The 11,879-nt window shown below is 52.7% G+C and overlaps 1 protein-coding gene across 1 annotated transcript; it reads right to left on the bottom strand.

Moving 5' to 3' along the window:
• Positions 1–2,779: 2,779 nt before the first annotated feature.
• On the bottom strand, positions 2,780–11,273 carry LOC103198762 (cytochrome P450 2F3). Its single transcript, XM_007942969.2, has 9 exons — positions 11,103–11,273; positions 10,848–11,010; positions 8,329–8,478; positions 6,337–6,497; positions 5,964–6,140; positions 5,405–5,546; positions 4,464–4,651; positions 3,746–3,887; positions 2,780–2,961 (listed from the first exon to the last, which is right to left on the bottom strand). The coding sequence occupies exons 1-9, from the start codon at positions 11,271–11,273 to the stop codon at positions 2,780–2,782; spliced, it is 1,476 nt and encodes a 491-aa protein (XP_007941160.1).
• Positions 11,274–11,879: the final 606 nt, after the last annotated feature.

Here is an 11,879-nt window from a genome sequence, read left to right as displayed (position 1 = left end):
TCTAGAGCAGCTTGTGGCACGCAGTGATGTCAGAGATCAGCATCACCAAGTCTGCTTACAGTAAAAGCAGAAGATTGAGGAATAGATATGGTCCGGACCAGGCCAAGAAGACGTCCAAATTCCGAGTGAAGACGACTCTCCTAGAGCCCCTCCCCTAGTCACCCTTCAGGCCTGGAATCGAAGTCATTCTAGGGCTTCCAGCCCAACAACAGACAGGCATAGTGGGTGAACGTTTACATCAGGTAGATACACGATCAATCAGTCGTGGGAGAGAAGAAGGGCAGTGTCTGCACAGGGAGAGAGCTGTGGGGAGGGGGGACAGGAATGCAGAGGAGAGGATGCAGGGAAGGGGTAACTGTAGGGAGCAAGTGGGAAGAGAGCTGTTCCATTGTGGGTAAATGCAGTCAGTATTATGAGAAAAAATGTGTATGAACTGCTGTATGGAAAATGACTGTTCTCTGTAAACTGTGACCCAAATCACAATAAAAATTTTCAAAAAGGTAAACAAACAAACAAACAAAACAGAGGGCCGCTCTGCCCGACAATGAGGAATAAAACATTTTTGTACAGTTGGAGCAGGAAGTAAAAGTCACGAAATCCTAACTGGCTGAAAGGCAGGGGAATCGAAGGTGGGGTATCTCACAGCGGGGACTTAGCAGGGACAGGTGGATGACGTACCTGTGGGGTTACATGGTTGGTTAAGGGGACATGATTGCCAGCACACATGCTCTTCAGTTTATTACAGGGTGGTCACTGGACAGTGACAGGACAGGCTTTTCAGGTAAACCGCTATAACAATTTCTCAATCATGTCTGTTTCTGGGGGTCCACTGTCAAGGTTTGTGGTAAAATTGTGCATCGAGACCCTTTGGGTGTAAGCTACCACATCTTGCATGTGTTTGAGATGGAAAGACCCTCTAGGATTGGAATGTAATACCCCGCACCTGCCAGACCTCAGAGCAAAGGAAGGTCTCCTGTAGGGTGTATGGTTAGGTCAGCGTCAAGGTCACTTTAGCATCAAGATTAGAAGAAGTGCTGTTAGAAAACGCAGCTTTAAAATCCAACATGGGTTCTAGACTAGTTACACCTCTGCTTTCAGACTGCTCTAGTCACAGGCACCAACCCAAACTCACGGCCATAGTGTTGAGCCGCACACACTGCGGCCCCGTTGGGTTTCCATAGCTATAACCCTTTACAGAAGGAGCTCTGGTGGTGCAGTGCCTAAGGCATCTGACTGCTAACCAGAAGGTTGGCAGTTCAAACCCACCAGCCACTCCGTGGAAGGATGACCAGGCAATCTACTTCTGTAAAGGTTTACCGCCTCAGAAACCCAATGGGGGTCGCTATGAGTCAGAACTGACTCAATGGCAGTGGGCTTTTTGGTATTTATGGAAGCAGACTGCCTCATCTTTCTTCCACGGAGTGGCTTGTGGATTAGTATCACCGACCTTTATGTTAGCAGCTGTGGTGGTTATGTTTGTGTGTCAACTTGGCTGGGCCTGTTGAGTGGCTGGGCAGCTGGTGGTAGTTATTCCCCAGGATGAGACTAGCAATCAGCTCATGGTGGGATCTACCATAAGCAGCTGAGTAGCTGCTTTGGGTATGTGGTCTGCTTCCTGTATATAAGGAGAAGCCTTGGGAATAGTCTCTGGCCTATGGCACGCTTGGACTCTGCATGTAGCCGTGTGATTGTTTAGCAGCCTGCTATTCTCTGCTGACCTTGGGACTTACAATGGACTTAAATTAATGGCCTCCCATGTGGTTTGGTAACATCAGGACTGTGCCTTTTTTACTTGACCTTGGGCTTGTTAGCCTCAGCAGCCAACAGCTGTCTGAGTGAAGAAACGCCTCTAGCTCCAGTGGGCTGGGAGCAGGAGGCAGAGCTGGAGTCCAAGGTCGAGGGGCTTTCACCCAGCCCCTAGAGCCTGGCAATTTGAACTCGGACTTCTAGCCTCCCAAACTGTAAGAGAATAAACTCCTGTTTGTTCAAGCCTCCCATTTGTGGTATATATTCCTGTCAGAGCGACACTAGGGAACCAGAACAGCAGCCAAATGTCCTAACCACTCCACCACCAGAGAGCCTTGTACAAAACCAGGTGCCTCTCATTTGAAGCTCTCATCCAGTAAGCGCTGTTAGCAATTGTTATTCCTCTATTTGTGTCTGCAACTGCTTCCCCTCAGTCCCTAGCTTTCTACCCGGCTTATAGCTCTTTGTACACTTCCACATCTCGCGGTCTCCCTCTGGTTTCTCTCCGGGCTGCGGTCTTTTCCGTTCTCTTTGTTTCCCTGTCTTCAGGCCCTCCCAGCCTTTACCTCCCAGCCGGTCTCCAGGAAACAGTTTTCTCCCGCCGCAGCCGAGGGGGAAGGGTGGACTCCTACGGCTCCGCGTTTTCCCTCTCGGCAGCCAGACCCTCCCTCCCTCCCCAGTCCTGAGGGGCCGTCCTCCTCCGCTTAAAGCAGCCAAGACGGGTTTAAATCTATTATAATTTATTAGGAAACGATACAAAAAGCCCAGAAAAGGGCGCGTCATTGGGTAAGTACTGTGAGTGAAATGAGGGCACACCCCTTCTCCCCCTCGTCTTTCTCGGCTTCTGGGGGCGCACACCCGGTAAAGATAGGAGGGGTGGGTGATGGGCAATGGAAGGCAGAGGGTGCGGGGAAGAGAGTGGCACAGCGAAAGGGATGGGGGCAGGCAGCAGCACAAAAAGAAAGTCGGTGCAACCCCGAGGGGCGAGCTCGGCGCGGGTGCAGGCGAATCTGGAAGGGCCCGGGCAAGGGCGTTAGCGCGCGCGCACGCGCAACTGAAAGGGCCGCGGCAAGTTGCCGAGACCCGAACTGAGCGGGGTCAGGTCGATGCTCTCGGGCGCCACCAGCGGGTGCAGCGAGAAGGTCTGCAGGATGGCGGTGAGGTAGAGGAAGAGCTCCATGCGCGCCAGCGACTCGCCCAGGCACAGCCGGCGCCCTGCGGGGGCGAGGAGCAGAGATGAGAGGGTTTAGGAAAAAGGGGATCCCCGTCGAATTCCCGGAGAAAACCTAGGAGAATACGGTTGGGGACGTCACAGACCCACCCACCTAAAGATCTGGGGAGGATGCTTTAAATAAAACGTGGAGCCGAATGACCTGATACCAGTGTGACTGACTGGTTTCGAATCCTGGTTCTGCCACTCTAGTTTCTGGCTGTTTAAAACAGGAGTGATGATAATATATCATGAAGTGGTCGTTAGGTGCCGTGGAGTCATGACGAGTCTGATTCAAAGCGACCCTGTAGGACAGTCAACTGCCCCTTAGGGTTTCCTACGCTGTAATCTGTCTGAGAGCCTATCTCCAGATCTGTCCCGCAGAGCGGATGGTGGGTTCAAGCCAATGACCTTCCAGTTGGCAGCTGAACACTTAACCACTGCTCCACCAGGGCGCCTCGCAGTATGGCTAAACCAAAAATACTGGTTACCTATTATCTCCCCCCCTCCTTGAGAAAACTGGGACAATTTTTTTTCAAAGCCAGGTCCAGATCAAAGCCAAGAAGTAAAACCACTTCAACTGCGCCACCTAGTGGAGAGACTGGCCGTGACCTGCCTCTCCCACCTCCCTCCGCAGGATTTTAGTCATTGTCTGCCTAGAGGAACAGAGTTGAGAGGGGAGATTAAGTGGGATGAGAAAGAAGGGTGTGGGGAGTGGAATTGGAACTAGGGGATGTAGGTAGAAATATGAGCCCCAGACATTCTGACTCCCACTCCCACCGCCCTTACCGGCTGAGAAGGGCATGAAGGCAGGGCTCTTCTTGAAGGACCGATTTGCATCCAGAAAATGGTCGGGATTGAACTTCTGTGGCGTCAGGAACTGGCTGGGATCGTAGTGGACGGTGTTAAGGAGGGTGATCACATCCGTGCCCTGGGTGTGGCGGAGGTAGGGATTAGTGGTGTAGCAGGGCTGGGGGGCGGCCTGGGATTCCATAGCGTTCGGGTCCTGGGGACTTGGATATGGCGGATGGGGCGTGAGACATGATCAGGGATCCAGGAAGTGTGTGGAGAAGTCTGAGGTTCCAAGTAATGGGTGCTGGAAGCTGTGTGGCCGGTCTGAGGAGACAGGTGCGCGGGCACCCCCTCTAGGGGACGATTTGGGGTTTCTGGGAAATGGAGAGGTTTCTGAGAACAGTGTCCGGGCACAGGGCATCCTCAGTATCAAGTCCCAGGCTCTGGGGATTTCGAAGACAGGTCCTAGGAAGGGGACCTGTCATGGGGATAGAATTGGGTTTAGAATGGGATCCAGTGCATTGCGGTGCGAGGAGTCAGGGGAAGGGCCTGAGATTTTGTTTTCAAGGGCCTCGGATGCCTGTGGTTAGGTCTTGAGATGCTTGTTAAAGATTGTCAGGGTGCGGTATCCCGGTTGCTAGAGACGCGAGCCCGGTTGCTAGAGATGCTAGGACCGGGGATGCTTCTCCGTATTTTTGCGCTGTGCCCAGCGCACCTTGGGTAGCAGAAAGCCGCGGAAGACAGTGTCCCGAATGACGCGGTGCGGCAAGTTCATGGGGATAACGTCGGCGAAGCGCTGCACCTCGTGGATCACGGCGTCAGTGTAGGGCATGGCCGCGCGGTCGTCCAGCGACGGCAGCCGGGCGCGCCCCACCACGCGGTCGATCTCCTCCTGTACGCGCGCTGCGGGAGCGAGAAGCATAGCCAGGACTTGAGCGGGGGCGGCTGAGCCGGGAAGAGGGTGTGTGTGCTGTGTGTAATGCAGTCAACGCCTCCCAGCGGAACGGGCCACACTTCAGGGGCGCGTGAGGGTTCGCGAGACTCGGAAGGAGGGAGCTGGCCGGCATGAGTGGGTGGTTCAGAGACAGAGTGGAGGCGAATGGCAGGTTGGGGCGCGGGTTCTGAGGGTCTGGGCTTTGGGGCTAGCTGGAGGCCAAGGCCCCTGATGAAATTGTGCAGGGGGTTTTAGAGGAGGGGGAGGGTGCTGGAGGTCAGAGGCGGGGCAGGTGGCGTGGGCCCAGTCCGACAAAGGACGATATCCTTGAGGATAGGGTCCAGGGATAGAACGAGAGGCGGGCTTTGGAGAGGTGGGGACGCGGACAGCGCTGTGTGGGACGGTTAGACTGTATAGAAGGCGTCGGAACTGGACTCCTGCGCAGGCCCTGCTGCAGGGCTTTGGGAATGGGCTCCGAGGCGTAACACGTGCTGTACGGGCAGGGTCCGAGGTGGGCCGTAAAGCAAGCTCATGCGGGAGGCGTCTGGGCAGCTGGGAGGGCCATATGGGTGCGGTTGGCCCCCGTGTGCAGAAGTAGCTGTCAGCGTAGCTGTGCGACCCAGGAGCGCGGCCGTAGCTCCTGGTTTGAGGGCAGGGCTTAGAGGCGCGAGGTTCCAGCGCGTGGGCCGCTCGGCCTGCCGGGCCAGGCCTGGGGCTCGCACCTTGCACTTCTGGGTACTTCATGAGCGCAAGGAAGGCGTGGCGTAGCGTGGTGCCCACCGTCTCGGTGCCGCCGAAGAGCAGGTTATGTGTGGTCATTAGCAGAGTATCCATGTAGAAGTGGCTCAGCGGGTCCTGCTTCTCCTGCGGGGGTGGAAGGATGGGGATAAGAACCAGGACCAAGAGACCCCCCGCACACTGTGACCTGGGCTCCGAGCCCGTGCGACCCGTTCCCTCTGCACCTGCCAGGTCAGTCCCGCCTCTTTTTAACTTCCTCCCCTTGGGGAAGCTGGAGAAGGAAGAAGGGCGCGTTGGAGGGGTGGGGATCTCAGCCTCAGGCCCACAGTTGGCATCTTGGACAGTTTTAACGACTTCTAATTAAGCTGGGAATTGTCAGTGGCTCCCAGTAGGTTCCAGGCTCCAGCTCAGGGGGGTCAGGTGTTCGGCTTCACCTCCTGGACCACCCCGGAGCCCGCCCATCCCGGGAACCCTGTTGGTTTGAAGCAGAGGTAGCAGAGAGGCTTCAGGTCAGACCAAGGGGGACTTCCCGGCTCGGCATACTTGTGTCATCTTGGTGAGGAAGCAATCGATGAAGTCCCGGGGAGAATTGGGGTCCAGAGATGCCTGGTGGTCTCGAACGCTGTTGGCGATGAGGTCCTTCACGCGCCCGTAATTCTCGAAGAGGCGTCGGTGCGGCCCGGGCACCCAGTCCAGGAGGCCCGGGAAGATGTTGTACATCTGGGGACCGAGCAGGGTCAGGGGACGTCAGAAGCAGGGGCGTGGGGGGCGAGTGGGTCAGGGTGGAGACGGTAGTCAGGGGGCGGGACAGTCTTGAATGGTAGCCAGGGGCGGGGCCAGGCAGGACCAATTCCAGCCCGCTGTTTCCTCCCTGCCCTCCCCTAGCCCAGCTCCCGACCAATCACGGCCTCCAGACCTCTCCCCAGGGGCTGCTCATGATTTGGAAGTTGTCGTTGATGAGATTGATAATGGTGAGCAGACGGTCATCATCGTAGTCGAAGCGGCTACCGAAGAGCACCGAGCAGATAATGTTGGACACCGAGCGGCTGAGCACAAACTTGGGGTCGAAAGGCTCGCCTGAAGGTGAGGGGCCGAGTGGGTCAGGCAGTGTAGGGATCCCAGGCAGGAACAACTCTGGTTTGCATAACATTCAGCCTAACCGTGCCAACAAGCTTGTGACACAAAACACAAGCACCTGGCCGTCCCACCCAAAACCAAAACAACAACAACAAAACAAATGCATTGCCTGGAGTCGATTCCGACTCATAGCGCCCCTAGAGGACATAGTAGAACTGCCCTAGAGCGCTTTCAAGGCTGTAAATCTTTCCCCAAGCACAGCCCAAATCTAACCCAACCCACTGCGGGCGAATTGACTCCGACTCACAGCGCCCCTAGAGGGCAGAGTGGAACTGCCCCATAGAGTTTCCAAGGCTACAGATCTTTACAGGAGCAGAGTGCCTCATCTTTCTCTTGTGGAGAGGCTGGTGGATTGCAACTGCCGACCTTTGGGTTCGCAGCCGAGAGCTTTAACCACTGCACAACCAGGGCTTCTTTGCAGCATCGCAACACCCCAAAAATATGTGTTAACGGAACAGGCGGCAGAAGGAGCCACAACACCTTGGGGCACGCCAACAGCAACACCAACGGAACACGGTTCTGGTCCACAGTTTCCCCTCCTGTAAACTGGGGCTTGTAACATGATGTTACACCTTAGGTTTGGGTGATATTTCAAGGATATATACAAAGTTCTTAGAACAGTGGTAGGGAGCATGTAAGTGTGGGTAGTTTTCATTAACTCCCCCACCCCCCACAGGGCAGCAGCTTTACCTCGGCTTGTATACCAGCTCTGCCACTTCCTGACTGTGTGGCCCTGGGCACATGACTTAACCTCTCTGGGCCTTAGCTACTTCACCTGTAATAGTACCCACTTCCTGTGATTGGAAGGAGCTCTGGTGGTGTAGTGGTTAAGGCATTTGGCTGCTAACCAGCAGATCAGTGGTTCAAACCCACCAGCCGCTTTGCAGAAGAAAGATGAAGCAGTCTGCTTTCATAAAGATTTACAGTCTTGGAAATCCAATGGGGATCTCTATGAGTTGGAATCGACTCAATGGCAGTGGATTTGGTTCTGGTTTTTTGGTTATGGTTGGAGGAGAAATGGTTAAGTGAAATGGTTAAAGCGTTCTGCTGCTAACCAAAAGGTCAGCTGTTTGAACGAACGAGCAGCTTTGAGGAGAAAAAGGAGGCAGTCTGCTTCCGCAAAGATTTACAGCCTTGGAAACCCTATGAGGCAGGTCTGCTCTGTCCTCTAGGGGTGCTGAAAGTTGGAATCAATTTGACAGCAGTGCGTTTGGTTTCTGGGAGGGTGAAATGAGTTAACAAACGTGAGGCATTTAGCATACTGCCTGGTATACAGCAAGTGCTTAATAAATGGCTATTAGTGTGTTGGGTGCAGAGTTTGGCATCAGTAGTTGAGGGTCTCCATTCTCACTCCTCCATTTATGAGCTGTGTTACTTCAGCCGGTCTTACCTCTTTTTGTCTTCATTTCCTCATCTGCAAATTGGATTATTCTGAGGTTTTAAGGGCGTATGTCTGCAAATATGCTTAGCACGGGGCCCAGCAGGCGGTAAGTTCTCAAGGACTTCATTATCATCATCATTTCCCACAATTACACAAGCTGTTCTCAAACTGCCACACAGTGATGGATGCTAGGGTGCCCACAGAGCTCCACCACATAACACATACAAGGAAACTTAGCACCACAAACTGATCCGCCTCCAGGAGGCAGGTGGGCTGAGTGAAGGCCCTCTGGGATTGCCAGTGCACACTCACGCTGTGGTTCCTGGCAGCTCTGACATTGAAGTAGGGTGCGCATGAACTAGAGGTAAAAATGCACTCGGGGACCCTGACCTTCAGTTTTCTGCAGCTCCGCCAGCAGGAAGGTGCCTTCCTCCAGGATCCTCTCCTCAATGCTCCTCTTCCCCATCCCGAAGTTCCGCAGAATCTGGACAGAGAATCTCCTGAGGGCTTTCCACCGCTCCCCATTGGAGAAGGCAATGCCTGGGGAGGAGAAGAGGGGGCAACTCAACCGACAATCTGTCCCCAACCACTGTCCTCTGAGTCCCTTTCCTGATACCTGCTGGGGGAGAGAGTGAAAGAGTGTAGAAAACCACCTCCAGGAAGCCCTCCTTGACTTTCCAGGCCGGGTTAGGTGACTCTTTTGAGTTTGCATAGGGCCCTGAGCTTCCACCACCACAGCACTGATCTTGGTGGGCTGTCAGGCTCTGGTGATGGGGCCACATCTCTCAGTGAATTGAGAGCTCCACGAAGGCAATCTTGGGACCCAATTGGTTGTCACTGTGTCCTTAACATTGGCCAGTGCAGGGCTGGGCATGCAAGAGGTTGGTGATTGCTAGTTGATTAAATCAATGTATGAATACATAATAAGCAAAACAAGTAAGGACTGGGGACTCGTCCAGGAATAAGACGGACCACGTTCTTTTCTCTTCTTGGACTCAGGGTCTTTGCACAGGTTGACTCTTCTGCCTAGAACACTTTCCGTTCCCTGTCTTCTCCTGACTAGTCATTTTCATCTTTCAGGTCTCAGCTCTCCAGGCTCCCTGTCCCGGCGCTGGCCCCTCTACCGGTGCCTCCCCTGTCCTGGCCCTGACCACTCTGGCCTGTCATAGTTGGTGAGGGGTTTCCATCTCCTCCTGGACTAGGAGCTAAAATAGGATAAGGTCTGAGGTGTGTTTGCCTCTGATTCCTCTGGGCCTAGAAGAACACTAGATGCTAGGGAGGCCGTTTGTCCAAGAGTATACAGCTAGTAAGTGGGCAACCTCTGCTGTTACCCTCTGTGCCGGACTGAAAAATTGCATAGTGGCTCTTTTTAGTAACAAATGATGTCTGTTTCCAAATGTTTTGGGAAAGTAGCAAGATGACCTTCCCAAGTGCTCTCTCTCTGCTTCTTCACATTTGGTCAAACCTTATGAACAGGTATTTCACAAGGTCAACCCCAGAGAAGGAAAGGGTGAAAAGTGTACTCAATACCTTTTTTTTTTTTTTTTTAATTTTTTATTTCTTTTAATTTTTTACCCAAGAACTCTCCGATTCCAAATCCTGGGGCAGTCGGGACTCATCCAATGAATGGGCCAGGGGGAGCCCTAGGACTTTTTTAGGGAGTGTAGTCTAGGGTGCAAGGAGCTCTGGTGGCATAGTGGGTAAGACATGTGGCTGCCAATCAGAAGGTCAGTGGTTCAAACCCATCAGCTGCTCTGCAGGAGGAAGATGAGGCAGTCTACTCCAGTAAAGATTTACAGCCTTGGAAACCCAGTGGGGGTCGCTATGAGTTGGAATTGACTTGATGGCAGTCGGTTTAGTCTAGGATGCAAGTCCCCTTTTCGACTACAGCAGCTGTCTTTGTTTATTGGGTTCATTTATTGGGCCTTTCTGTATGACTTCCTTTAAGTAAGAGATTTCTCTCTTTGTGTGTATGTGTGTGTGTAAGTTTGAAAACCACAATAACATGTGATTTGTAAGTTTAAGGAGGACAAGATTTGGCTAATGGGTTGGAGCTTGTGTTGAGAGTGAAAATTGAGCTAGAGATTTGAGGTAGGAAAGGTTTGGGGTTAACGATGCAAGTTTCTGGGTAGGAAGGGACAGAGCTAGGTTGGTAATGGAGATGAGGTGGGGGATATAGAGTTGATGGTAAATTGGGGGTGGAGTTGGTATTGGGGATGGAGTTGAGTAGAATGAGAGGGATTGGTTAATTGTGGTGGAGATTGAGATTGGGGTTGGGTAAGATATGATAGATTTGATTTTGGTGATGGTAGTGGGTTGATATTGAAAGTGGGGACTGGTAGCTTGTATAAGTGATTGAGATAGAAGATGGGTTTTGGGCTGGGGAGAAAAATGGCAGTTGAGTTCACTTTGACTAAAGGAATTAGGATGGTGTTGCTAATGCCAGTTAAGACAGAAATGGAAGAGAGTTCATAATGGGAATGGAGGTTGTAGTGAGATGTAGTTATGGTTGTGGGTAGGGAAAGAGTTGAGGTTGAAATGGACAATATGGGGGTAGAGTTGCTGGGGATGGGGATTGGGTTGAGGTGGACAGTGTGGGCTGGGCCAGATAATTTGACAACGTGATTGAGATGGAAAGTTGGTGATGAGGTTAGAATGGAAACAGGGATTGAAATGAGAACAGGGTTGGAGTTGAGTGGAGATGGGGATTGGTATGGAAGTGCAATTCAAGATGGTGATGGGCAAGAAGGGATGGACTTCAACCCTAGACTGGGAAAGCCTAACTCCATTCCATTTGGTGTCTTTGGTGACATTGACGTGACCTTACAATGGAAGGATAGTCTCCCACCCTTAGCATTTCCCTTACTGTGGAAAAGGTCATGGGTGAAGGAGAAGAGGAGCAAGCTTACCATTGCCCTTAGTGAAGTTGAAAAAGACGGGGTAGTCGCCGCGACCACTAAACTCCTCTCCCTGGTCCACAAGTGCCTCCTTCACGGCTTGGTACCCGCTGAGGACCACCACCCGCCTGGGTCCCAGGTACACTGTGTACACCGAGCCATATTTCTTGCTCAGCTGGGGGTAAGAAGACAGGTCACAGGGGGGCTTGGGGCCATGAGACACCCCTTTCTCCTCTCACCCCATCATCCATGCTTAGGATCCTGTACCTTAGTGAGGGAGGTGAGCATGTCTTGGGAGCGAAGCTGTAGCAGGTTTCCCAGGATTGGGAGGGGTCTGGGTCCTGGGGGCAGCCGGCCTTTGCCCTTTAAGCTGAGGGTCAGGTACAGATAGACAAGAGCCAGGAGCAGGAGCAAGACAACTGTGCTGACAGCATCCATGGTGAAGGCGGCTGCTGGAGTCTGGAGGGCAAAGTGCAAGAGGGCAGGGCTGGGAGGGGGCAGGGGTCCGTCCACATCTCATCTCCATCAGCACCTGCATTCCCCAGAAAGAGGCGGATGAAGAGAAGAAAGGAAATACCAAGAGGCAGACAGGGAGAGGTCAGAGGATAAGGGAGGAGGGTGGGAAGGAGAAAGAGAAGGAGAGTGAACAGAAAGCAGAGACACCAAAAACAGAGACAGAGGTGGAGAGAGACATGAAAAGATAGAAGGTTAATAAAGAGATCAGAGAGAAAGGGATGGAGCTAGAGAGACACACATAGCTAATGAAGGATTCAGAAGAGGAGGGAAATAGCTATATAACTATGGAGATTTGGAGGACCTCTGGTGGTGTAGTGGTTAAAGTATTTTGGCTGCTAACCAAAAGGTAGGCCATTCAAACCTACCAGCTGTTCTGCAGGAGAAAGATGAGGCAGTCCACTTCTGTAAAGATTTATAGTCTTGGAAACCCTATGAGGCAGGACTACTCTGTCCTAAAGGGTCATATGAGTCAGACTTGACTCAATGGCAGTGGGTTTGATTTTTTATAGATGTCTGTATGTATGTCTA

This window comes from Orycteropus afer, unplaced genomic scaffold (assembly GCF_000298275.1).
Source record: "Orycteropus afer afer isolate SDZICR_OR568_19922 unplaced genomic scaffold, OryAfe1.0 scaffold00099, whole genome shotgun sequence".
NCBI classification, from domain to species: Eukaryota; Metazoa; Chordata; class Mammalia; order Tubulidentata; family Orycteropodidae; genus Orycteropus; species Orycteropus afer.
The sequence above is the reverse complement of the archived record's forward strand: the minus strand, read 5'-3'. Positions and strand labels throughout refer to the sequence as shown.

Bases quoted from the DNA above. Each gene is read 5' to 3' on its own strand.
- LOC103198762 (XM_007942969.2), bottom strand. From the start codon at position 11,273: ATGGATGCTGTCAGCACAGTTGTCTTGCTCCTGCTCCTGGCTCTTGTC. The intron at 11,011-11,102 runs GTACAGGATCCT...TCTTACCCCCAG, and splicing joins TGCTCACCTCCCTCACTAAG to CTGAGCAAGAAATATGGCTC. The intron at 3,888-4,463 runs GTGCGCTGGGCA...CGCCACACCCAG, and splicing joins GCGGCTTTCTGCTACCCAAG to GGCACGGATGTGATCACCCT.